This window comes from Perognathus longimembris, chromosome 2, assembly GCF_023159225.1.
Source record: "Perognathus longimembris pacificus isolate PPM17 chromosome 2, ASM2315922v1, whole genome shotgun sequence".
In the NCBI taxonomy this organism is placed as follows: domain Eukaryota; kingdom Metazoa; phylum Chordata; class Mammalia; order Rodentia; family Heteromyidae; genus Perognathus; species Perognathus longimembris.
In genome coordinates, this window is record NC_063162.1 from 4327362 (window position 1) to 4352987 (window position 25626).

The 25626-nt window shown below is 50.4% G+C and overlaps 2 protein-coding genes across 6 annotated transcripts in view; one reads left to right on the plus strand and one right to left on the minus strand.

Moving 5' to 3' along the window:
* Nucleotides 1-12801, plus strand: part of Insyn2a (inhibitory synaptic factor 2A) — a 57545-nt gene extending 44744 nt beyond the window's left edge. For all 3 annotated transcript variants that reach the window (XM_048338034.1, XM_048338036.1, XM_048338035.1), the window contains one exon: nucleotides 10217-12801. In XM_048338034.1, coding sequence (XP_048193991.1) covers nucleotides 10217-10400 — 184 coding nt within the window. In that variant the 3' untranslated portion in view covers nucleotides 10401-12801. The remainder of the gene's footprint in view (nucleotides 1-10216) is intronic.
* The window catches only part of Dock1 (dedicator of cytokinesis 1), a 407862-nt gene that overhangs the window by 233636 nt on the left and 148600 nt on the right, over nucleotides 1-25626 (minus strand). For all 3 annotated transcript variants that reach the window (XM_048338032.1, XM_048338033.1, XM_048338031.1), the window contains exons 26-27: nucleotides 19719-19846; nucleotides 18115-18210 (exon numbers count right to left, since the gene is read on the minus strand). In XM_048338032.1, coding sequence (XP_048193989.1) covers nucleotides 18115-18210; nucleotides 19719-19846 — 224 coding nt within the window. The remainder of the gene's footprint in view (nucleotides 1-18114; nucleotides 18211-19718; nucleotides 19847-25626) is intronic.

Sequence of the window (25626 nt, forward strand, 5' to 3'; positions counted from 1 at the left end):
GAATCTATGGAGGCTAGAGGGAGGACCTCGCCACAGGGGCTCCTCCACTCCACTCATCCCTTCCTCTCCTGCCCATGGATGTTCACCCGGCCCGGAACAGACAACTCTGGGGACTAGTCTACCACAACACCAAGAATCAAGTTAGTTCTGATAACTGGAGACCTTGAGACCTTTTTTATTTTTGAGATTTTATTTTTTCCTAAGATGGCATCCCTTTGTAACCTGAACCAGTTGAGATGAAAAAATTAAGGATCTTAGCAGAAAAGATGAAAGGAAACCCACGTTTCCCCCCAAATCCTAGATATTCAGTAGACTGCAGGGTGGATATAGCTAAGAGACTCTTATCTCCAATTAACTAGAAAAAAAGGAGGAAGCAAAGGTGTGGTTCAAGTGATAGAACACCAGCTTTTAAGGAAGCAGTCAAGCAAGAGTGCAAAGCTCTGAGTTTAAGCCACAGAGGGAAGGGGAGAAGGGAGGGAGGGAGGGAGGGAGGGAGGGAGGGAGGGAGATTCAAGTTCAAGTTTTGGTTTCCTTGAAGTAAAACTTTCCTGGCTTATCATCCGTATTTCCTGTCAAAATATGCTTTAATTAGTTCAGGAAATGTTTTCAGGATAAATTGCTAATATGATCTTTGCTCATAAGCAGGTGAAATCTTTTGTCTGCAGTCTATCCCTGTAACTCCCTCGTCAGACTAATCTGATGAGTCATGCATGGGTGATTCATCATTTGTTCAAATACTTTTTCAGGGAGGAACAATCAAAGATACCATTGGCAGATCCACTGTTCCATCTTCAACTGAAATAGTTAATTCATTAAACACAAAATGGAGCGGAATTCTTTTATGTTTCTGTGAAAACAAAAATATGCTAGCCTCCATTCAAAGGCTTTTGGGGGTGTGAACCAGATTTAAAAGTTAATAATAACACTGAATCACATTAATGAAAAGCAGTAGGGCTTCCAGAATTTAAAAAGAGAAACAACAGAATTTCTACCATGCGTTGAAAGACCTGAGGGGCGGATTCCTAGGAGAGCCCCCCCCCCCCCCCCCGCAAGCTCTTCATTTCTATGGTGGAATTCTCACAGGGGACCAGAGCTGGCTTGGGCTTCTTCATCCTCACCCCAGAGGGAGCTGGTGAGGGGACCATCCGCCCTAAATGATGTGCTTCCATCATCTGTTAGGATCCATATCAGGTGCAAGTGGTGAATGGGCATTTCTTCCTTTGCATTTAGTCGTTATTTATTTCTAGTTATTGTTGTTAGTCCTGGGTCTTGAACCGGGCTCTCAGTGCCTGAGCGTTTTTTTGCTCAAGGTAAGCAGTCTACCATTTGAGGCACAGCTCTGCTGTCAATGGTTCACTGGAGATGAGCATCATCAAAAACTTTCCTCCCTGGGCTGCCTTTGAACTATGACCCTCAGATCTCAGTCTCCTGAGAAGCTAAGATGACAGGTGTGAGCTAACCCTGTGCCCAGCTTCGATGAGCATTTCTAAGGGACACTGTGCTGACTGTAACGAGGAAGCTGGGACAAAAGGAACCCTCAGGACTGAAGGGAAAGGAGGGGGGCAGACATGCTTTCTGTGGCCGATGCGGGAGAGACAGGACATGGTGGAGGGCTAGCATTTCGGGAGGACTCAGATGTGCTCTCAGGAGGCCCCTGGGCTAGAGACTTCAGAACAGCTGGCAGGAAGTAAGGGGAGGAAGAGCACCTGCAGGGCTGGAAGGCGGTGCCAGGGACACTTGCATGCCACCCCCTCCCCCCACAGCTGCCGGGCTGATCCAATGCAGCCTCTGCCAGCATCTCTGCAGTTATGCAACTCATCGCTCAGTGGAACTGGAGGATTTCAGGAAAGATGAGGGAAACACACTGACATGATGAGCCTGAAGAAGACCTATTGTGATGGTGGAATTGCCTCCATCCATCCTGGGGTCATTTACCATGCCATCAAGAAGAGCACCCACTGTAAGGGGGCGAGGAGGCCCACATTAAACACACGCAACGATCCTTCGCGGATCCCAAACAAAACAGAAGGTAGACACGAAAGCCACCTGAGTAATGAAGTCTTGTACTAGAGAGCGGTGACGGCATCTGAACGCAGATCCAGCACCCCATGCTGGCCCTGTCTGGAGCCCACTGGGGGCTGGCTAGTGTCTGCCAGGGCCCTCTCCAGCCTTTCTGCAGTTACTACCCCTTGTGCATATGAAGTCTGGTAACAATGGAAGCCCTGGTGGGGGCGGGGGGGAGGAGGCACTGGGATGTGCTTTCTAATATTTAGCATTCTGCTCTTAGTCCAATACAGTGAGCGGTGGGGAGGCAAGGAGGCGACAGAAGGGAATCTCCAGGTAATACTTTACATGATATTATTCTGACATAAGGAAATATTCTTGTAATAAGATAAATTGCATCAGGGAAAAAAAAATAGAGTGATTTTGACAGGTCTCGAAATTCTCCCTGAAAATTCCCAAAGCTAATAAAATCCAGGTTCTTTCTCTATTCTATAAGAATTCTAAAAATATGGGATTTCTTTTCCACAAACATATGTGGATTCAGGTTTCAGTAATTTGGTAACTTTTCACAAAACTTGAGCCTGAATACAGCCCTAACACTGAACACTGATCAAAAGAGTATTTATAGAGCAATTACTAACAATCTATTCAGAAGAAAAGGGCTACTTGCATCAAGTGCCCTCACCTTTGGCTACCCTCAAGGGTAAAATTTAGGGGGCCTTTTACTCATGTGCAACACATGCTTTGGGTGGGAACTTGTCAGTTTCACGAGGAGATAAATGTAATTCATTGTAACACAAATATGGAGATCTCTCTAAGGGTAACTAGAAAAGTCAGTATTGCCACAACCCCCAGAGTGAGGTAGCATGAAATTCCCTGGCCAATGTCTGTGCCCACGGGATGCAGTGGTTCCTGGGTCTACACCAGCCGTCACGGATGAACCTAGGCCCGTGTGACATCCGGGTCACCCCTGGGGCTGGCGGTGGGCTGGAGGTTCTGCGTGCAGCGGGCACATGACAGCTGGGGGGGGAGGGCGGGCTCTCCGTGCTGACATCAGGACGGCACGCAGCTCCTTAGCTTCAGCCTAGAAGCAGAGCGGGGGCCAGGGCCAACATGGTGACCGGAAGTCCTCAGCCGGCTCATCTTCCAAATGAGAAGAGCAACTAAGACCACACCAGCATCCCAGCCACACAGAAATATTACCCTGCCACAAACTCATTGCTGGGGGGGGGGGGGCGGAACGGGGGTCTGACGGCAACCAGCTTGTGAAACGATCATATTCTTGTAGTTGCATCATCTCACAGAGGGGATAGCCCAAGGATGACAAAAGCGATCTCTTCATTGAGGCCAGGGACCCCAGCACTAACCTGACAACATCTGATAAAGTACTGATCCCTTCTAATGATAGCTCGGATTCAGGGAAGACAGCAGCGGATAGGTTTAATGTAAGTGCTTCAATCCTGTCATCATCTGCTGGGGACATTATCATAGGCTGAGGTCATGCGATGACTGCATCCCCCTCCCCCCCTCCCCCTCCCCCTCCCCCTGGGCAAACACGGCCTGCTGATCCCTGAGCATCTAGTCTGCCCTCAGAAGTGGGCATGCAGAATCGTCCTGGGAATGGCCAGCGGCAGGTATGAGGGTGAGGATGGAGCGCGGGCGTAGCACGATCTCACGGTGGCAAGGCAACAGTTTGAGAGGCAGTCAGGAAGTTCAGCCCGACTCAGAGGGCAGAGAACGCACTACAGCTTAGAGCCGAGACATCTAGCTAATGCTTAGAAACAAAAATCTTGTAAGCACAATTTCCTTTGCACAGCATGCCAGGAAAGGGGACAGATCATATAGTTCCAGTAGGAGTGTTACTGCCTGGCCACCTACTTCCAACTTAAGATATGGGAAGTCGGGAACAATTCTATAAAGATGTACCGAATACATACACACTGGGGGATAGATGCAAAGTTTCAATGAATATGTTTAAAGCGTTCAAAAGGTACTAAGTCTGTATGGAGATGGGGCCTACATATGTACAAATATGTATATATATAGATATACATATGAGACATATATCTCTAGACGCTAGATTATGTACATAATAAATTAGATTCTTATTAAATACCATATAAAATTATATAGGTAGTAGGATAAATAGAATTCGAAACCTGTAGAACAAATAGAGCTCTATAGAGACAACAAACGATCAGTGTCATAGAGCAAACAGGACAGGAGCAATCGGCTGAGATGAGGAGTAGGAGGATTTGGTTCACTTCATCAGTTCATTGTGATTCAGAATGCAGAGAGCATGCTCTGAGCTGGCACTGGCTACATGCACTGCAGATGAAAGATGGATCCAGTGTAATCTGTGCCTCAAGGAGGGAAAACAGCTGCCACCCCCCATCAGCCATGCTGAAGGAGAAGTATGGAGGGAAGCCAGCCGGAGCATGGCATTGGCACATAATCGGAAAGGGCACAGGCAGACCTGGCCTCTCCTGAAAACCTACTGGAAGAAGAGGTGACGGGTGCCACCAGCTTAGAGGGGTGAGCAGGAATGTGATGAGGCATGAGGAGACACCCCACGCTGACTCTGGCCACAGGAAGCCAGCGTGATAGGGGAAGAGGAGAGTCAGATACTTGAAGTCCCGCAGGGCGATGCTGAGACGTTGGAGTGAGATGCTAGAGTGAGACCAGTGGGGATACACGGGAGACTTTGCTGAGGGCGAACTCACTGGGCCCCACTGCTGGGGGAGACAGGGGGACACCTGAGCCTGTGATCTAGGGGGTGCGTGGGGCTCAGCCCGCTGGGGGAACGGTGGCCAGTAGCCACCGAGAACCAGCTCTGGACATGGCAGTTGCATGACTCTGTCCAGATGGAGACGATCCTGGAGAGTGTATTCTGAAAAGCATGGTGCTGTTTCTGCCTCTGCCCGGAGAGGAAGGAAGAGGACTTGCCTACCTTCCTGTAGCACAGAAAGGGGAGCGCAGGCCCGGAAGCGAAGCCTAGCACTTAGCTTCCTCTGGGCAGGGGCAGGGCCACCCATGAGGCAAACTCAAAACTGGCCAGGTTGTGGCCGACATCTCTTGGCATCCTTGTGCTTTGGGACATGATCGACTCATCCAAACCTACATGCTCAGCGGCTTCCCAAGCCCCAAAGCGTCGGGTTTCGGGAGCCCCGCGTGGCAAGCGCCTCCCTTCCGTCACTTCCCAGCCAGGAGAGCGCCTGTCCCTGGGGTGAGCTGATTTATCCACAGCAGCAGGGCATGAATCAGTGCAGGACCACGGTTAGCACCGGGGACTCTGTGATCTAATTCAAAGAGAATTAAAAGTAGAGACTGGGGATCTGCAGCCCATCGAGCCACTTGGCATGGGCGGGCTAGAGGAATCAAGGATTTCAAGTTTTCTTCCACTCCAGCAAACAAGCAAGTGCTCGGAGCCAAAGTCATCTACTTTCAGCTCTTCCCCGCTACACGGAGGGAATGAGGTCGGAGACGGGCTTTCCTGCATCTGGTGACCCTGAGAAGGGGGTGACAGCTTGCCGAGGAGCATCCGACGGACGGACGGACGGACGGACGGACGGTAAACGCCTCAGACACAAAGGAGGACCCTGCTCTCCATCATCTCGGGAAGTGGCTGGGGGCAGGGGCCCGCAAACCTGGCTGTCCCCGGGGAGGACGCAAAGCCGGGTGTGGGCTGACAGACATCGGAAGCAGATTTTTTACTTCTTTGGGAATACAGGCTAATGGTAATAATTTTGTTACAACAACCCCCATACTTAAAATTCATTTTTAAGAGAAAAAGAGGGAAGAAAGGGCACCTGCCCCCCACCTGACACACGGATCAGCGTATGGTGGGGTGGGGGGGGTCGGGGCTGGAGGCTCGGCGGAGGCGAGCAGGCCGGGGCTTCCGCACACAGGGTGGTCCTGTTGTCAGCGGGGAGAACAAACGGACGTGGGAGCGGGCGGTGGAGAGAGGCATGGGGACATGTGAAGAGGCCCCGCGGGATCCTTCGGCCCAGTGAAACCCACTGGCCGCCTCTGGCTTGGACGCTGAGGGAGAGCCCGCCTGGTCCAACCAGGCCCCAGACGCAGAGACTCATGCTCTGAAACCAACAGCCAGGACCTTGTTCAGACCGCTGAGCCTGCTGAGGCGTCAGCCTTCCACAAGATGCACACAGCTGCTGGCCTGGGTAATACAAAAGCCAGATTAGGCCCCTGAGCTGGAGAGCACGGCGAAAGCCTCCTGCTCTAAGTGCAGTGGGCAGAGACACGCACGACTGAATGGAGTCCAAAGCGACAGAGGGATCTGCATCCCAGACCTCCCATCTGCCCATGTGGCGAAGAGCAAGCTCGGTCTGCACTGGTACAGGCCCCCGGGGAAGATCGATGGCTTCTGATCCCAGAAAAAAAACAAGAGCGTGGCCCCAGACGCGACTCTGGTACACGGGAAAAGGCACAGAGAACCTACGATAGGCTCAGGCCCCCCTCTGGCAAAGCACCAGGGAACGGGCACTTGAGGGCCAGCCGTGACGGTGCCGACAGACCACCAAGCTCTGCAGACCCCTGGGGAGCGGAAGCAGCGAGCAGGTCGGCCCGCTGCGCCGTGCAGAACACGGTTCAGAAGAGCCTGCAAAGCAGGGCTGCGGAGGAGTCGGGCTGTGGACGGCCCGCTCCGGTCACCCCGTCACTGTCTCCAGGAGAAACCCCCGGGAGCCTGTGGCCAGGAGGGGCTCGCGCGGGGAAGGGGATAAGAAGAGCACACTGGGCCGAGTGGCAGGACAGGACTGGCCTTCCCGACTCCAGCCTGCACTCTTGCGGGAAGCACCGCTCGGGCAGCCGCCGTGACTCCGGTCCAGGCAGAGGTGCTGAGGACCGAGGCAGCGCACGGTTCTTCCCCCCGGCCATGGCACCTGTGACCGGGAAGAGGGAGGCCAAGAAAAGAAAAACGTAGAAACAGACTGGGTTGTTCTGAGTTCGTGGTGGAGTGGGGCATCGCTGGGAAGGGGTCCTGAGGCGAGCGCGAGGGCGAGTGGACAGCCTTGCCAATGTCGGGTGCCCGGGTGGGGTAGCCCTGTTCGTGAAGGAGGCAGCGAGGAGCACAGTGCCCATGCGCAGGTGTCCAGGCGACAGATGGGGGTGGGTCATTCCAGCGTCACGGGGAAAGCCGTCACCACCACCCCATCAGCCAGGTCTCCCCAGTCCCTAGCCGGACAGTCTGTCCTGCGTGGACGGAAGGCCAGTCAGAGAAGCTGCAGTGGTCTGGGATATCCTCGAGATATCCTCTAGCTGTACAGCTAACGTGAAAGGAAACTGTTCCACACTGGGTGGAGAGGATCGGACTCTTAAGCTTGTGTCTAGCCGTGGGCTTCGCCCTTCAGTGACTCGGAGTCTCAGCAGACAGCCGTGGACCACCGTGCACACACTGCTCCGAGCAGCGAGGGCACACCCCCCTGTGCCTGCCGGGGTGCACACACACACACACACACACACACACACACACACACGATCCCGCCGCAGAGGCCAGCAGCCTGGCCGCTACAGACGTGGCGGCTTGAGGCAGGGCTCCCGCCGCCTGCCCGCTCCCCCCCCCCACGCCCCCCACTGCAGGCCTTTCCCACGGGCTTCCACAGGCTCCCCGGGGCCTCACGAGCCCGCTCCGGCTGCACGACGCCAGGGCAGCATTCCGGGGGAGCATCAACAGAGTCTACTCGACAGATAAAGTCGAGTCATTTTGTTAACAAGGACTCAGATTAGATTACTCTGTGATTACATGGCTCTGCGGTGTGATAAATTGGTTAATAACAGGATTCCCAATGTAGATGCTTAATGGGAATTCAATAATTACAGGTGCCCAGGATTGCACTGTTAACTCTAAGGGATGCTAGCACTGTCCTCTGTCCTGACAACTCAAGACCCTATCCAGGACGTCGGAAATGGCCTCGACCCGGAGCAGGTGCTCAGCACCAACCAAGCACCTTGCTAGCATTTCTCTGCTGTACCCAGCAGGCCAACTCTCAGAAACTCGGTCAAGAGGCTCTCGTTGGCTCGTGAAAAGGAAAGTCTCCTGTAGCTCTCTTTCTGAGTACACCCTGGGTCCCACTGTAAAATTGGTGATTCGCAGATGATAATAATAAGGATAAGAAAATACCCAAATCAAAACGGTTTTCTTTCCTAGGGAGGAAATTCCTCATCACAATTCAGTGAGACAGGAATTAGTATCTGTTTTCAACGAGAACAAAACGAAACACGAAGTTTTAAAGACGACACAGGACCTAACCCAGGCCTCCATGCCTGGCCTTTCACCAGGGCAGGAATGGCAGGAATCCCAGCCATCGCAGGCCTGTTCTGTAGCTCTACCTCCCGGAACGGAGGCTAGAATTACACGAGTACAGCACAGCCTTCTATCTGTAATTTTCACAGATACTCCTGAGAGGGACGACTCCACCAGCCACTCTCACACATTCTGGCTCCACGAGACTGGAGTTTATAAGCATTTTGGGGGCCGTGGGGTTAGGGGAAGGGCTTGAACTCAGGGTTTGATGCACCTGCTTAGCTTTTATCCACTCAGAGTGCTACCACTGGAGCCCCAAATCCACTCTGGGCTTACTGGTGGTTACGTGGAGATAAGAATCTCACGGACTTTCTTGCTTGGGCTGACTTCGAACTGCAATCCTCAGATACCCACCTCCTAAGTAGCTAGGATTACAAAGTTGATGAGCTTTTCCTCCACTCTCTATGCACGGCAGGTGTGAGAGAAGCCTCTGAAGTGGAGAAAAGAGGTGTGTTTGAAGAACATAGAGTAACTAGCCATAAACATGTCTAAGCAGTTTTGGTTTGGGTTTTGTGGGGGTTTTTTTTAGGAATATTATCAGCTTTGACCATAAGTAAAAATGTAGCAATAAATTTAAAACATAGAAAAGACCATTAGATAGGGCTGGAACTTGTTTTTAAAACTCCAGATAATACAGCTTTGCCATTTTGTCTTTCCAAAATGTCAAAATTTGGCCAGCACTAATGGTTCCGCAAATCCATAGGGTTTCATGTTTATACATGGTGGATGGTTTTCATTGGTTATGAAAGGTTATTAACATTTGCATTATTATTATTGCTGGTGACATCTAGCGACCTTTAGTCTGGCCACCAGACCCAACAAAGAAAGAGGGCACAGGATTCCCCGGCTCCCTGGCCCCAACCACAGGGTCCTGAAGATGAGCAGGGAATTGACAGGACTGAAAGGCAATCTCCCCACTGCTTAGGACCATGGCAGAAATACAGTAAGTAGGTCAGCAAGTCTGTCCCAAAGACCCAGGGACCCCAGACAGAGTAAAAGGCAGGACAACCAAGACAGGCCCTTACCCAGGTGCTGTGGAGAAGGGATGACTCCAGGTAAGTCAACAGCACTCTCCATAGGAACTTCGTAAGCAGCAATGTACACTTGCAGAATTGTCTTTAATCTTATCTTTGTAACAAAAATGTCACTCCTGGCAAACATCTTTCCCTTGTAACTACATGTTTGCACACTATGGCTGTGGAAATGTAATTACAGTTTGTGTTGTTTTTCCCAAACACTATCTGTGTTGTTTTCTGAAAAATCTGTGTGATAACAATTGAGTATTGTAAAATGGGGTAGATTCAATAAACACTGGGCACTCCCTCGGCTCCGTCAGAAGCTCTGGCTCTTAGGATGAGCCAAATTTTACAAGGAGAATGCAGCCCAAGGTCATTCGGCCCCGCGATGGCTGAGGTGATAAACAGATTTCTTTGACTGATGACACGCTGCATAGAACAGAGCTTGGGCGGGCCTGGTAGGTATGTGTTAGGACGACCTATACTTAACTGCCAAGGCTGGCTGGCTGGCTGAGACCATGGCGACACGGGCACAGTCCAGGGTAAGCATTAGATCGCTCATAGTGCACGTTTCACTTCAACAGACACCTGACAGGCGTCCGCCCTAGCCGTACCTCCAAACCGGATTATTTCACCATGGAAGAAGTAAATTATGTTCACATGAAAATGATCTCATGAGAGAGATTCCAAAGCAATCTCGAGTTAAAACATAACATAGCCAATTGCTTGGTAGTAAGCCATGCGGTTACTGTGAACGTATAGTTACATAAGAACAGCCATTCCCTAGACAGGCCCGACACCCCGTTTGGCTGTCCCAGAGGGCGATCACCGGACAGGAAGGAACACGTACTGAGGTCTTCTTTTGTCTTTCTAGTGTGGAGCTGGATTTCAAGCAGCAAGAAGACAAATTGCAGCCCGTGCTGAAGAAACTGCACCCCATCGAGGAAACTCAGGTTGTACCTTCGCCTTACACGCAGGAGACTTACTCCTCGACGCCCAAGCAAAAATCCAAAACTGAGTCCAAAAAGCACGGAAGATGGAAACTCTGGTTCCTTTAAGACTCACGGTGATCAGAGTCTCGAGGCCGTCTTTAAAGCCCACAGGAGTTATTAAGTCAGTCCTCTTCCAAAACGAACGGCAATGGGATGGAGGTAACTGAGGCGCCGGCTCCCACGCTCCCCGCTTCTCGTCCTGTGTTCCTACCAAAAAGGCCTTTGTACCAACAGATCATTAACAGAGCAAGAGAGTAAAGGGCACGCCTAGCCAGCTGCTCTTTCCGGTTCTCTGACGCGGGATATAGAATCAGAGGGAAAACCTATGTAGTCAAAGATGATCAGTAAAAATCCTCCCCCGGCCCCACCCGTCCCAAGGGTGGGGTCTCACTCCCCGGACACAGCTGACGCCCATAGAGTTATTTTCAAGCCTTTATTTTTTTTAAATACCGAGAAGAAACAAGCAAGCCTTACGTTTGCAAAGGACTTCATTTTTACATTTCATTTTGCAAACGAAGCAAGGGGGCGGGAGGGGGCGGGGCAGTGCAGCTCTCAGCACACCAAATTCCGGAGAAAGCACAATTTTTTCAAGTGGTCAGAGACCATGAATAAGCTCTCAAATGTGACTTTATGTGTATTTGCCTTCATGTGCTGTCGCGCTAAGCCAAGTGACCACAATTCAGTGTCACACCGACACCTCAAATTTAGCATCCTCTTCATCTCCAGACCTATGACATGTTTACTGCTCATTTTCCAAATGGCCAGCAGCCAGGAGATCCCCAATGTCAGGACATGCCTTTAATCACTGCGAGTTGACAGGGTCAGAGCTTACAGGACTCTAAGCTTTCTAAGATCTAGTTTTTAATCTTTTGGTACCCAAAGGCCAAATGATACACCCTGGCAAGAATTTGAAAACACACATCGAGATACACAGTGGATAATACTGTCACCAATAAATCACAGGCTTCCTGCCCCGGCAGGAAGTGTTTTAGTGGATCAATCCTGTGCCCCCCGTGAGCACGGCCAGATTTTTCACACAATTTGTTCACTCTGTCACAGCTGTACAAGATCTGGCCACCTCAGAGTGAAATGTGTGTTTCCTTTAGCTGCTACCAATGGACAAACTTAATATCGCCTACATGTAACTTGTTAGTAAGTTGTACTACGCGACTACGTAGGGGAAAGCTGTGAAATCCAACGTTTTTAGGTATTTTTTAAATGCACAGTAACACCCAGAGTTCTTTTTGACTGCGCATCGCAACCATGAATCTCTGTTCCTTTATTTTTCCACTGGTTTCTTTGCACCTTTGCAAATATCTTTTTTATAGAAACAGAACTCCCCTAGTGTGCTAATGAATCTGTCTATCGATTTTTTTGCTTTTCATAATAGGAAGTAGGGACTTTTATTTTTGCCTTTTTTTTTTTTTTGGTACAACTGAAATTTTGAACAGTTTGTGGATATACCAGAAAACCTAGTCTTCAAGTTTCTGTGCAGCAGTCTGGCCTCCCGTCTAACTGTGTGTTCCCACACACCTCACCGCTCAGAGGCCAAAGACAAAGTGGTCAGCCTCAGAAAAAGGGTCTCAACTTGCGTCCTTCGCATCCAAGCGACGTCTTGCCACGTATTTTCTTCCTGACTCAACAGAGATTTCATTTTAGTTTCCCAAGTATTAGGGTTCTAAGAGAACCCAGTGATCCGTATGAAATCGGATCTGGATTTTGAAGAGAATATAAATCACATAAATATCCAACAAGATGGTGGGGCTATATTTAACACCTGTGTGAGCGTGCGCACGCACACACACACAAACACCTTTGGTGGAAACACTCTCTAACCATTCGCATCTCTGAATAGCAGTAACTGAAGTGAGACCTTTCTTGTTGTGCAAGAAGAGGAGCAAGTAGACCCTGCACCAGGAAGGAAGTGCAATTGTTTCATGTAGACTCAATACTTAAAAATGTGTTTCATGTTTTTTATACTGTTTTTAACTAAAGTTAAAAGTTTGCAACAAGTTATCTTTCCTTATGTCAGAAGAACCCCTCCGCCCCCGCCCCCCGTACTTTCTAACTAGTACTGCGCAGCATCTAGATGAGACCACATCCCATCCCGGAGATATCACCATTTCAAACTAGTCTTGACCAAAAAAATACAAAGATCAGCATTGTCGGAGTCAAAAACAAAAAGAAAACTCGAAGGATAAACTAATTCCACCTTAAAAAAAAATAATACCATCTCCCAAATAGAAAAATAAAATTTCAAAACCATTTCCTGGGTTGACTGCAACACGTCATTGACAGATGGTGATCCTTCTCTTGGGAAGATTTAAGTAAAAACTTTGATACCAAACCAAGGTAAATCAGTCTTCCCCATATGTAGACGTAACTCATGCTATTACAGGTAGACTTAAATTATTATACTTGTCATTAAGTTCTTTACTAATTTTTAAATAAAAAAACTCAAACACGATGTTTTGTGTGGCTTCTAAGTTTATTTCATACCCTCGGGACATTGGGGACATGTAAGTAACCTAAGGAAATCACAGGGAAGGAAGTGTATGGGTCCTGGGAAGGACAGAACCCGGGGGCGGGGGGGGGGGGGGGAACGGAATACCTAGCACTGCCCAGCACTGGCTTGAAGGGGGGGGGGGGGTTCCAGGTTTGCCCAGCTTCCTAGCCTGGGTTTGACCCCCAACAAGACAAGTTAACTGTTTAAGATGTGCAGGGAACCAAACGGGCTCAGAGAACAAGGTGCCTAAGGGAAGTGTCATTTTTAAAGAGCTCCCAAGGGGGCAGCTACCCTCATCCAGTGTGGCCACAGCAAATCTCCCTGGAGCCGCAGACAGCGTCCACCAAGCAGGCAGGGCCCGGGCAGGTCCCAGCCAAGGACAGGCCAGCTCCTGCCTTGCTTCCTGCCCCTCTGCCCCACAGGAGGAGACATCTGCCTCAGCTGGGTTCAGCCCCTGAGATCAGCCCAACCCTGCCGGCGCCCAGAGTCGACCCACCCGGCAGCCACAGGGCACAGGGATTTGGACCGGAGGCTTCTGTAGCCTCAGGCCCTGCGGCCCGTTCCGCAGGGCTGTGTGTAAAAGGAAGGCAGGTGCACACGCACACACGCATGCCCACACACACATACAGGAGCAAGGAGGCTCCTGGCAACGACACAGCTTTCCTGGAGGGATCCACCAAGCAGGCCCTAATTAGGACACGCCATCACTCAGTGAACATGAGAAGACCGTATCAACTACTAGAGTTCTTCATGGCAGAGAAGGAGGAACTAGAAACAAGCCAGGGTCGGGGACTTTTCCCTATCATGTCTAGAATGGCAGGACAACTTTATAAAGCCTACCTTGGAAATCACTCAATAATTAATTAAGGCACCTCTGCAGTTCAGTATCCATATGCAGAAAGTACAAATCATATGTTATTCACACACTGATAACATTTTTATTTCCTCTGCCATAAACCCACGGGTAGTGGCCAACCTTAAAAAACTACTGGGGGGGGGGGGCCACGGGGACACAGGCCGGGAATGTGGCTCACGTGGTAGAGCGCTAACCTTGAGCAAACATGAGCAAAAGAAGCTCAGGGACAGTGCCTAGGCCCTGAGTTAAAGACCCAGGACTAGCGACAAATAAAACAAACAACAATAACAACACCACCAAAAAAAAAAAAAAAACACTACTGGGGACACAGGAATTGAGACGAGCAATAAAAACTGCTCTACCAACACCAGCTACGTACCTTGTGGGCAGAGACGGAAAGGAAATTAGATGGGGAGATGGCAAAAAGAGGTAACATTGCTCAAGAGAGAATTATATTTTTTACCTGACTTACAAAACAGCAATCCCTCCACCCAACACATTAATAATAACAATAAAATTACATGCATCTTTTCAAATGAACATAAACTTACAAAGACATCACTGTTCACATACAGATGTGTGTCAGGGAGATGCTCTGAAAACGTGGTGTTCTGACAGAAGATTTACTAACATAGCAGTGTAATTAGAATCTGTGTGATACTTGATACAAAAGCTAGACATTGTCCACTTGAAACACTCACAATGTATTTTCCCATTGCCAATGAAGACTTTAAAAAACAGCAATTTTTTAAAAAAACATACCATACTTAAGCTCCAGGAGAATAAACATCTCAATATATTGGCTTGCATACAGGAGATCCAGCATCTTTGCAGAGAGATTTGCTTCTGAGTCACGGTAACAAGGCACAATTCACCAGGAAACCAATTCTATAAACCTATTTTCCAAATGAAGAAGCTTGTTGGGTACTTATGAACTACCCAGGTCCAAAGAAAATATGGATTTTTTTTTCTTTTTGTGCCAACAGCAAAATCTTAACCATGGTGCAGTTGTCCCCACGAAACACTCTTTTGCACTATTCATGTGCCCCAAATCAGGTATCCAGAGGGGAGAAGAAAAGAACAAATGTCCGTTAGGTGACTCCAGGAAGCCATAGGCTCAGTGGAGAATCTAGGTGGAGCTTCTGGGCCCTACACCCGCTTCTGCGAACTTCCCCAGGAAAACATCTTCAGTAGACGAGGCCCACATTTCCATGTTAGCAATTCTCAGTCTTCTGGAGTACATCCAGGACAAAGAAAACTCCACAACCATCCTTCCCACTCAGGTACAGTTTTAAAGGACCCATTCACAGAACACAAATCCCATCATCTGCAAGAAGCTACACCAGCTAATAACACGGGAGAAGGAACATTTATTTCTACACGTCACGGTTTCAGTAGCTAGTTCCAGGGAACGCAGTGTGCGGTGAGGCCCCAGGCCGCCACCAAATGTCTGCTCTGGTCCCTACAGACAACACAAAGGCACCTGCCCCCAGATCCCTGCCCATAAAGGACCCCTGCTCAGCAACGAACCCTGCCAAACACACTGAACGGAGAGGAACGCTGCGTATTTGCAGGGCAAATACCGTCTTTCAGAAAGGAGAAGAAAGATGCACTATAAAATCCAACATAATATAAAGCCACTTCACTCAATTATGCCACAGCATCAAAGTACAGCAGAGATACAGTGACCTTCCATTCTGTGGCAAGGTCACTGCAAAGCTTCAATTTCAGGGCTTGTCCAGAGCAACTATATATCTACTATTTTTCAATAGCCAAATGAAGTTCTGTGCATTTTTTAAAAAAATATAATACTTAGGATCATGGGAGAGTTCAACCTTATGCATGAAATGTTTCCAACAGCCATTTCAAATATAATGAACTAAAACTAGTGATACATAGCTGACTGCAAAATGAAGCTTTTTAGGACCACAGACACTGATGAAAGCAGCCTTGTGCTGTCCGTCAGAGCTCACCAGCTGCGGTGACAGTTGCCCAGTTCCCATCTCTAACACAAATAGGCAGAGGAAGCCCCATGCCAAAGGGCATTCCCGATTAACACCGTTCCCCGTGCAATCTGATGAACTTCTCCCGGGTGCTAGTTCCAAGCAGGACCTTAGTGAGCGAGCCAAGGCTCTCCAATAGTTTCTTTTGAAATAACTTCAAGGTTTCTAAAGGTCCATTTTGACCGATAACTTGGAACCCTGAAGCAGATCCTCATGCAACTTTTACGGTGCAAATTTATACCACACACACAGAAAGAGTAATATGCAAAGCGTAAAACCTCCAAGGTAGGCAAGACGGCTCTCCACGCCAGGAGACCCCACGGGTGAGCTTTCCCCCCGGCCTGTCAGGGAGGGGTGCTGCAATCCTTCTCTAATCCAGAGGCACAGAGGAGCAGCAGAGACGGTGAGGCGTTACAGCACACACCCACACCGCAAGAAAAGGGGGAGGCCAAGCGAGGTGCATTAACCAGGAAGCCACTTGCAGCGTTCCACTTGGCAGACATGGAGATGAGACTCCGGGTGAGTGGACGACCGAGAGGTGTTTCTCCAAACCCGAATATTAAATGGTGAATGCCTTTCTTGAGACGTCCTCGTGCTATCACAGCTCATTAAGTGCCCTAAAGCTTATCCCGTGTATTTCTCTCTGAGATCTCCCCCATGATAGCTCAGTCTAGCTTCCTGGACCCCAAGGTTTCAGAGGTGAGGCCACGCTTCACCTCCTTGATTCTACCCTTCAATAAAGATGCTTTACCACTCGTGAAGTGCTTTCTGGGCTTCCCCTTTGCCCTCCTCTGCCCATTTCAACTGTTGGCAGGAAGATAGTGAAGTGAGCACTGCGCTAGGACGCCCCTAATCCAAGGCAGAAGTTGTAGCTCATGGTGGAATGTGTGCTTAGCATGCACAAGACCTGGTTTCTAATCAGAGGAGGGATTGTGCCTCCCCACCTCAGTACCTGGGGCCCACATTTCCCACCCCCATCTCCTGTCAGTAGGCAGAGCACCTGAGGTTGCCCATCCCTCACGCCCTACCCCTGTGAACCCCCGAGGACCATCCTGTCGCCATGAGCCTCTCTCCTCAGCCCAGTCCAAGAAGTGCAACCCATGGTTCGGCCTCACGCCGTGCACCATCCCTCCTATCGGAGCCCTTTCCTGCCTCCCGTACAGAAGACACGTAAGCCTAGAACTTCAGACCCCACGGAGACTCGGGCCACCCCAATCCTACTCCACACAGCTCTGTGTCCGCTCAGTGGTAAGGACAAAAAGGTTTTTTTCCCGATTCTGGTAAACAACAGTCATGGAGTAAATAAAGTACCCAAAGAAGCACAGAAATGTACACACAATGATGGAAAGCCTACTTCAAATACAACCCATTTCCTAGTCGATGCCTGTGACAGTCCCAGAGTAAATGACACAAACGTAAAAAGAAAACATCTGAACACAGCAGGTTCTGAAACTCAATGACCTAGGCCAGTACGTCTCATTGAAGAGACACTCGCAAACTCGCTGTCGGCCTTCTCCGTCCCTCCCTGACCGGCCCTCAGCCTCCCCCGTCCAGCCAGCCACCGCCAGGAAATGAGCCCTGTGTCTTCTGTGCCATCCAGGGAGGCATGAACTTCCCCTTGCGTGTCCACTCCTCAGCTGCGTGGAAAGACCCAAGGTCTCACACCAACCAAGACCCACGTGCCTGGTCTGACGGCCAGCAAAAACCCCACACGGGCTTTCAGCGAGTGAAATGAGGAAGTTATTTACTGAAAAGCCATCTAGTCGGGTTCCTAAAATGGCAGTGCACATTGGGAGTGGAGAAAGGTAAGTGAGACGGACACAGGGCTCCTTTGCCTACGTAACCGATCTAAAGAGCAATGGGAGAAGGTGGAGCACTCAGGAATAAAGGCACTGTGATATGAAATTACAGATTCATGGTTCAAATGTTCTTGGAATAAATTGATAGTTTTCCCTGTATAACTACAGTATAAGAGAAACACACCTAGAATATATTAGAGTCCACAATAAAATAGCCAACATGGAGTAGCTCAATTACTTTTTAAGGCCCTTCATAAAATTTTATTAGCGCTACCTTAAATGTAAATAGAAAGAACATTGCCAGAAGAAAAAAAAAAGACTTAGAAGGAAATGCCAGAAGAAAGAAGAAAATCTAGCACCAAACATCTCCGCGTCTCAAGTGCTGGCTACTTAACCTCTACCTCAGGCACGGCCTCTAGAAGCTCATAGAAAAACGAGACCGTTTCCGACGCCAGGCTGTGCCTTGACCGCTCCCTCCGTCTTAAGAAAGGGAAGCGAGCTTGCTCCTCCGTGCCAGTTGGAAAAAGATCAGAAGGAATTGGAGGCTGGAGAGAAAGTGGCGGTGGCGGAGGAGAGTCCCCGCGAAGTATCCGGGCGGGTGCCACGGAGCACTTACAATGAGTTCGGAATCCCGGCCCATGGAGATGACCGTGCGGTTCACGGTGCGGAGCAGCTTCTCCATGGTGATCTGGACATGCCTCTGCGTCGGCCCCTGAGGAGGAGACAGCCGTCAGCGTGTCAGACAGGCAGCTGCCCATCACACGACCCACTTACCGTCAAGAGTCAACCAGTGATCGCGCGCACACACACACACACACACACACACACACACGAAATGATCCTTATCAGAGGCAAAAGCCTCCCCAAAGAAAACGGAATGCATTTTATTAATTATAGCCCATTAATGATAATCTGCTATAATCATAGTAATTTAATTTAAGCAAACCTTAAAATGGAAAGCAAATCCATTTAAACAATATAATGTTTATGATCCCTGATTAGACCACCAATTACTTTTCTAAAGACATGTGGTCATGTGTAAGCGGAAGGCAGACAGATAACAAGCTGGACTGCTCGGGGTGTCAAGAGCTGGTAACAAACACAAAGGACAGAACGCGTAAGTGCCAGTTCAGAAAAGTATGTGAAATTCAAACTGCCATGGACTTTCCTTTCAGTGCGGGAGGGGACTGTGGATCTTTTTCCACACACCAAGCTGTGTGTACTGGCCCTTTCTTCCAAATAGCCTCGCCTTCCTGTTGTCTGTCCTACCACCTTCTAGCAAAATCTCTTCTCTATCAAGGTAAGGGAATGGCGTGGTGGAGCCGCCCTAGCTGGCCTCAGGTGAAACTTTCACATCCTTTCCAAGGGCAATGACCCTGACGCCAGCCCCCAACACCCAACACAGGAACTGAGCTCTTTCCTACGAGCACTAGCCAGGCTTGGAGAGACTGTGTCAGCACCTGTGTGTGTGTGTGTGCATGCACGCACACGTATGAGCATGCACACATGTGCGTGTGTCGTGCCAGATCTGCAGAAGAGAAGGCATTGTGTCTGCCAGGAGCGAGGGCAGGTAGAAGCCTTCCACGGTGACGGACAAACCTGGGGGGTCGACGGCACCCCGCACCTGCACGGGCAGAAGCAGCCGGGCGGGGTGCTGGGGACAGAGGCCCATGGCGAGCCTCTCCCCCCTGAGCTTCCAATAACACGTGATCCACACAAGAAAAGGTCAGTGGAATAAGCAGGGCTTAGAAATGGGAAAGGAAACGCAGCGCCGGGAAGGCCCTGGAGGCCATTCCTTGCTGGGTGAGGAGTGGAACTCCCAGAAGCACCCTTGTGTTGTTGCCTTTACAAAAAAAAAAAACACAAAAACCACCCCGCATGTAGCAGCTTAATAAGAATAAGAAATTCAATAAAGAGCGCAGGTAATTAGCCAGATTTTAGCATGGCAGTCTTTTATCTGACCTTCAGGACTGAAATCGGGGCCTTGAGAGACATTCCCTGAGAAGACATGGGAAATAAAAAACCTCATTTCAATGCGGCAGGATAAACCTTGCAATGTAATAATCGTGATCTATAGGTAAATAAACAAGGCAAGGGTGCGCTGCTACGGGGGGGGGGGGGGGGGGGCACGCGAACGGGCGAGCAAGACTTCCCCACGCCGGGCCCGGGCGGACGGGCGCGACGGGGGCGCGGGCCGGGGCGGGCGAGGCCGCCACTCACCACGTCCTTCTTGTAGAGCACCTCCAGGATGTTGCCGAGCAGCTGGCAGCAGGCCTCCAGGTCCTCCTGCCGCTCCAGATGGTACTTGAGCTGCTCCGTCATCATGGGGAGCAGGACCTCCCTGCAGTCTGCGGGAGACACAAGGGGGCGGGTCAGGGCCCGAGGCTCCGGGCCTTTCTGCGTGCTGCCTTCCCATCCCGCACCGTGAAAGCCGCCCGGTACTGACCGCGCCGCGGCGACGGCCGGCAGTCGGCACCGGCGCTTTGGTGAGCATCGCCGTGAACACGCGCAGTGCCCCCGAAACATGCATCCTCCACCCGAACGCGGCTACACTGGCATCGGCTCTGGTAAGCCATGAACACACGGAGCCCTTCCCAGGGCTGGGAGAGGATGGACGGTGAGCACATGGAACTCGGGGGCAGAATAAAGGTACAATGAAGAGATACTGGCGGGAAGAGTGAGGACCAGTCAAACAAGGTGTGGGTATGCATTCGTTGTTTAGATAGGAACACGCCACGGATGCTCAGAAAATAAAAGAACAAGAAGGAAAGAGATGCAAATGGAGCTAGAGAGGAAATGAAATTCCAGGCTGCCTCTTGCAGTTGGGAAGCCCAGGGGAACGCCGGCGTCCTCCAGTTTCCAACCTGGCTTGTTGATAGCACCAGCTCTGTATTTTGACACTCACCCAACCACCACGGCTTCCTTTAAGATGCAAAGCGTGAGCAAGGCGGCGGGGCTTGGCAACATTAAATAGATGTAGCTGGATTTTAGGATTGTACATTTTAGGATTTACAACATTAATGATACATAAAAGCATGCTTTGCATTAATGTTTCCTGAGTGGTTTATGTAAGGAAAGAAAAATGCATGCAAGATTGGTAGGGTTCTTCTTAAGCATTCAGAAACACACACGGGGCTCTCCCAAGGACAAAGCTGGAAGGAAAGATGAGTGGAGGGGAAGGCAAGGCAGGCTGGGGCATAGGCAAGGAGATGGGAAGACTCAGAAATAGCATAAACTCACAGGTGCCGGCAGCTCACGCCTGGAATCCTAGCTGCTCGGGAGGCTGAGATCTGAGGATTGCAGTTCAAAGTCAACCCAGGCAGGAAAGTCTATGAGACTATCTCCAATTAACCACACAAAAACCTAAAGTGGTGGGCTGGGGATATGGCCTAGTGGCAAGAGTGCTTGCCTCGTATACATGAAGCCCTGGGTTCGATTCCTCAGCACCACATATATAAAAAAAAAAAATGGCCAGAAGTGGCGCTGTGGCTCAAGTGGCAGAGTACTAGCCTTGAGCAAAAAGAAGCCAGGGACAGTGCTCAGGCCCTGAGTTCAAGCCCCACGACTGGCAAAAAAAAAAAAAAAAAAAAAAAAAAAAACCTAAAGTGGTGCTGTGGCTCAAAGTGGTAGAGGGCTAGCCTTGAGCAAAAGAACTCAGGAACAGAGCCCAGGCCCCGAGTTCAAGCACCATGACCAATGAGAGAGAGAGAGGAGAGAGGGGGGAGAGGGAAAGAGGGGGGGAGAGAGGAGAGAGAGAAAGAGAGAGACAGAGGGGAGGGAGAAAGCAGGGTCGGGAGGAGAGAAAGAACACAAACTCTTCAGCCCCAAGCTCTTCCTATGGGTAGCTAATTCCCAGGCTTTTTAAATTCCATTTGCATTTATTTCCAGGTAAAAGGCGAATCAAAACTCTGTTTCCAGAAGGAGTTTAGGCCAATGAGTCTAGGAAGCCACGGACACACCGATTTACTTGTTGACTTCACAATGCCCGTAAGCCACGGATGGGCACCAATAACGTATGAGATACAACGCTGTGCATCACCAGGGAAGATGCCATACCGGGCTTGCTGGCCATGAGGACAGGAGAGATAATCCCACAGGAGAATCCCACAGGAGGTCAGGGGAGAGGGCACACAGAGCCCTGGGCCTTCTAGAACACCCAAGAGGTGCCTTCATGCCTGGGTCCCTGCTCTGAGGGAGTCCTCATACCCACTCCGTCCATCTCAGCCCATCTCACTCTTCTTGTGACGTCGATGGAAGAGCTGAGGTCATCCTGAGAGAAGATGTGACCCCCGGCGCCTGAGTGAGGGGCCCCGGAAGCCCAGTCACGGCCTCACGGTGGGAGACAGCACCCATGTGAGCATTCATCAAGGACAAAGCGCAGAAGAGAACTGACTCCTCCCCAGGGCGATCCCTCTGCAAACACTGCCACATTGAACGCATCATTTCAACCAAGGCCCCGAACCCAGTGCCTCTCCTCTGGAGAGCCGACGTCCTCAAACACGTGCGCCCGCTTCAGTCACTCCAGCTCTGCGGGCCTCAGCCACAGGCAATGTGAGCGGAGGGGGAAACCTCGGCTCAGCAGGCTGGGAAGAGCCCTGCTCGGCTTGGCGGTGCCCTTTGTGTGGTTCCCGCTCAACGTCACCGGGCAAGTCCTCTCTCCCTCCCACGGGAACACGTGACGCGCAAGGGCCCACGTTCAATAGGGCAGAACACGGGGACTGTCCTGCCCGGTTGGTCATCCTTTATAAGTGACTCCATTCTGCAGAACAAGTCCATTTCCAAGGCATCTTAGAGGGAGACGTTAGAGCAGATGTTCACACGTGACTAAGGAAAAGCAGCAAGGAAGCTTCGGTAAGGGTGTGCTCTAAAGCCAGCTGAGGAGGGACCGGAAGTGGAAGAGGGTCTAGGGCATGTACTGGCACAGGGCAAGAGGAAGAATGCACCCATAAATGGTTCTAAACATTCAAAACTGGAGCTGGGCACCGGTGATTCACGCCTATAATCCTAGCTCATCAGGAGGCTGAGATCTGAGTATCGAGGTTTGAAGCTAGCTGGGACAGGAAAGTCTATGAGACTGTTATCTCCAATGAACCAGCAAAAAGCCAGAAGGGAAGCTGTGTGTCAAATGGGAGAACAGGAACCCTGACCACAAAATCTTATGGTCTACACACAGGCCCTGAGTTCAAGTCCTAGGGCGAGCATGAAAAATGAAACAAAACAACGTACGGAGCTGGCTGTTCTTTCTCTGACAGCCAGATGATGTCCTGGCCTCTCTCCACCTCTGCTGGCCCCATTTATCTGCCAGGCCGGGCAGGCAGTGGGAGCCTACCCTGCTCTCGGAGCCAATTGAGTGTGTTGGTCTCATTTGTCAGAATTACTCCAGGGTGAAGGAGGAGATGTCTGCGTGTTCATCCTGGCAGGAAAATGCCATCCAACATCTTTGGCTACCTGACAAGAACGCCCACTACCCAACCCAGTCCAAGGTCTGTGCTCGCTTCACTCATCTGTCATCCAGCCTCTTGGGATGAGAAACCAAACTGCCGTGAACTTCACTAGCGTTTTGTCACACTTAAAGATCGTTCCTTTACTAAGGCCCCCCACAAAGAAGACAAAAGGGAAACTGGAACACGTATGCTTTACGAAGGCGAAATGAGATGGTGCAGAGTGTCACGCGTGACATCTCACTGTGAGAGACCCGTACCCGACACCACGTCCATCAGGACGGGCCCAGCTGCCCACGGGCCCGGAGCAGGCCGTGCCTGAAGTCGCTCGGCCAGAGGCCCAGGCTACCCTGCAAAGCCGGAGGGCCCGGCGGCCAAGCCAGCGACAGGAAGAGGCCACTGAGGACGACAGGTTGCTTTCGCTGTCACTGCCATTGCCTGTCACTGGGTCCCCAGAAAGGCGGTGAAGGCCTGCAGAGGAAGAAAGGCCTGGCACCCCACATAGAAGCTAGGAGGACCACGGCCTCTAGGAAGAGAAAATTCCACCTTCCAGCGGCCTGTGCTCTGCAGGGCACCCCACAGGCCTCGGTGCAGCAGGTGTCGAGGGCCAAGTCCATGACCCTGTGAACACAGAGACTCTTCTACTGTTTCTTCAACCGTTTATTGGAATTCAACCTTCGAGAAAGCAAATATTCCTTTGTTTACTTTAAGAGGCATAGCCTCAGAACATGAACTCAGACCAGACAGTGGGGGGGGGGGGAGCATGGGGGGGCGGGGAGGAAGAGATCCGTGCCTTGCTAAGTGGAGGAGGCCCTGTGGTCCACACAGCACAGATTCCTCCTTGGCAGCCGCCTGAAGGACAAAGGCGCCGTAACAAGAGCTGTCCACCCTTCTAGGGACCTCATTTCACTGGAAAGTCACGACGCCGATCTGGGCAAACAGCGAACAGGTGCGCGTGCAGGTGCGTGACAGTGGCCCTGCCTCTGGGCGTGCGCGAGCGATATGCTTTAATTTGCAATTGCGTGTACATGGCTTCAAGCCCAAAGCCTGAGCAGTTGAAAGGAGGTCGAGTGCCCAGTCCTGTCCCCAGCCCTCGATAAACAGTGATTGTTATAAACAAGAATAGGAAGAGCCACATTCTACACACCCAGCCTTGTCCATTGAAAAGGACACAAAGAAAAGAAACGCTACAGAGCAGATCCAGCCCACACAGCAGCTACTCAACTGCCCACCCCCAGAGCAAAAGCTAGCACAACTACCTCCAGCCTCATCTCAGAGGGGCTTCTAATAATCTGCAGTGCACGCTACAGATCATTAAACTGTTCCAAGAAGTGGCAGGGCACAAGAACAGGACTCTCAAAGTTTATCCTACATCAAGATGGGAAATCCAGTGTACCGAGAAAGGTAGGACCACACAGGAAGGACATACAGACAGACACTCCTGCAGGCAAGCATCTGTCTTCACAAACAGACCAAGCTGCCCAGGGCAACCAGGGAAGAGCCAGCTCCCGCTGCAGCACAGACCTCCGGAGCCCAGCCAGCATCTGCAGGACCCTTCCCGGCAGACAGAACGTCATGTCTATAGAATGATTTGCATGGAGAGACTCATTAGATCCAAAGCAGATGGCCAATGCAAACAGCAAAACAAACCCAAAAAGGCCCTATATTTTAAAAGGGAAATATGGTTTTCATAAACAACCCACACATAACCTTTGGGAAATTCTGGAACACACACTTGGCCAGATGTCCGGTAGCCTGACTCACATGATGAATGCTTGTATCCAAATGCAAAGAAATAATAAAAATCCCCTTGCACACTCCTGTTTCGATCTAGGGCAAGTTACTTAAAAACTCTGGGCCTGGATTTCTGAAAGGTGAGGCTCCTGATGGTTACCTATCAGGCTTATGCTGCAAACTACGTGATGCAAAGTACGCGCTTAGCAAGCTGAGAGCACATCATACATGGACAGCAAACCTCAGATGGAGGCGTGGCTCAACAGGTGGAACTCCAGCCAGGAAGCAGGCAGAGCAAGCGCCAAGTCCTGATTCAAAGTGCTTTCAGCCGAAAAATGCAGTAATAAATCCCAGTCCTTTGTGCCTCCACTACCCAACATGGCAGTCACTGAAACCTGAAACTCAGCTGACATCACTAAAGAATGGAATTTTTATTTGATTTCATTTTAATTAGTATATTGCGAACTCTGATGCAGAAAGGGATATATCTTTTAGCTTCATCGGAAACAACTGTTTGGAATGGCCCGCGTACATGAATGAAAATTGCATTAAGTGATTTAAAAAAATGGAAATTGAGAATCTTTCATAAAAATCTTTGCATCCAAATTGGGAGGAACAGTGTAACTAAAAGGGTTGGAGTTTACCCTGGAAGTGATTTTCAGATACGATCCAGTGTTGACATTAATTTCCCCCATTGCTTCCTAGGGCTCTGCGGGTGGAGGCTGACAGCCTGAACGCCATCGCCACGGAGGGACTGCACTGTTGCGGTTGCACAGCGCAGTCCTGGGAGGGGACAGACGACCCTCACGCGAGTGCTCGCGTTGACGCGCTGATAATCCTCCCCATCAGGGCCACTGCCTTCTCCCACTACACAGAAGGGGCTCCAGGACAGCCCAGCACCTACTAGACTAGCCCCGAGCGGCAGCTCGGCCCAGGCGGCCGGGAAAGAGGCT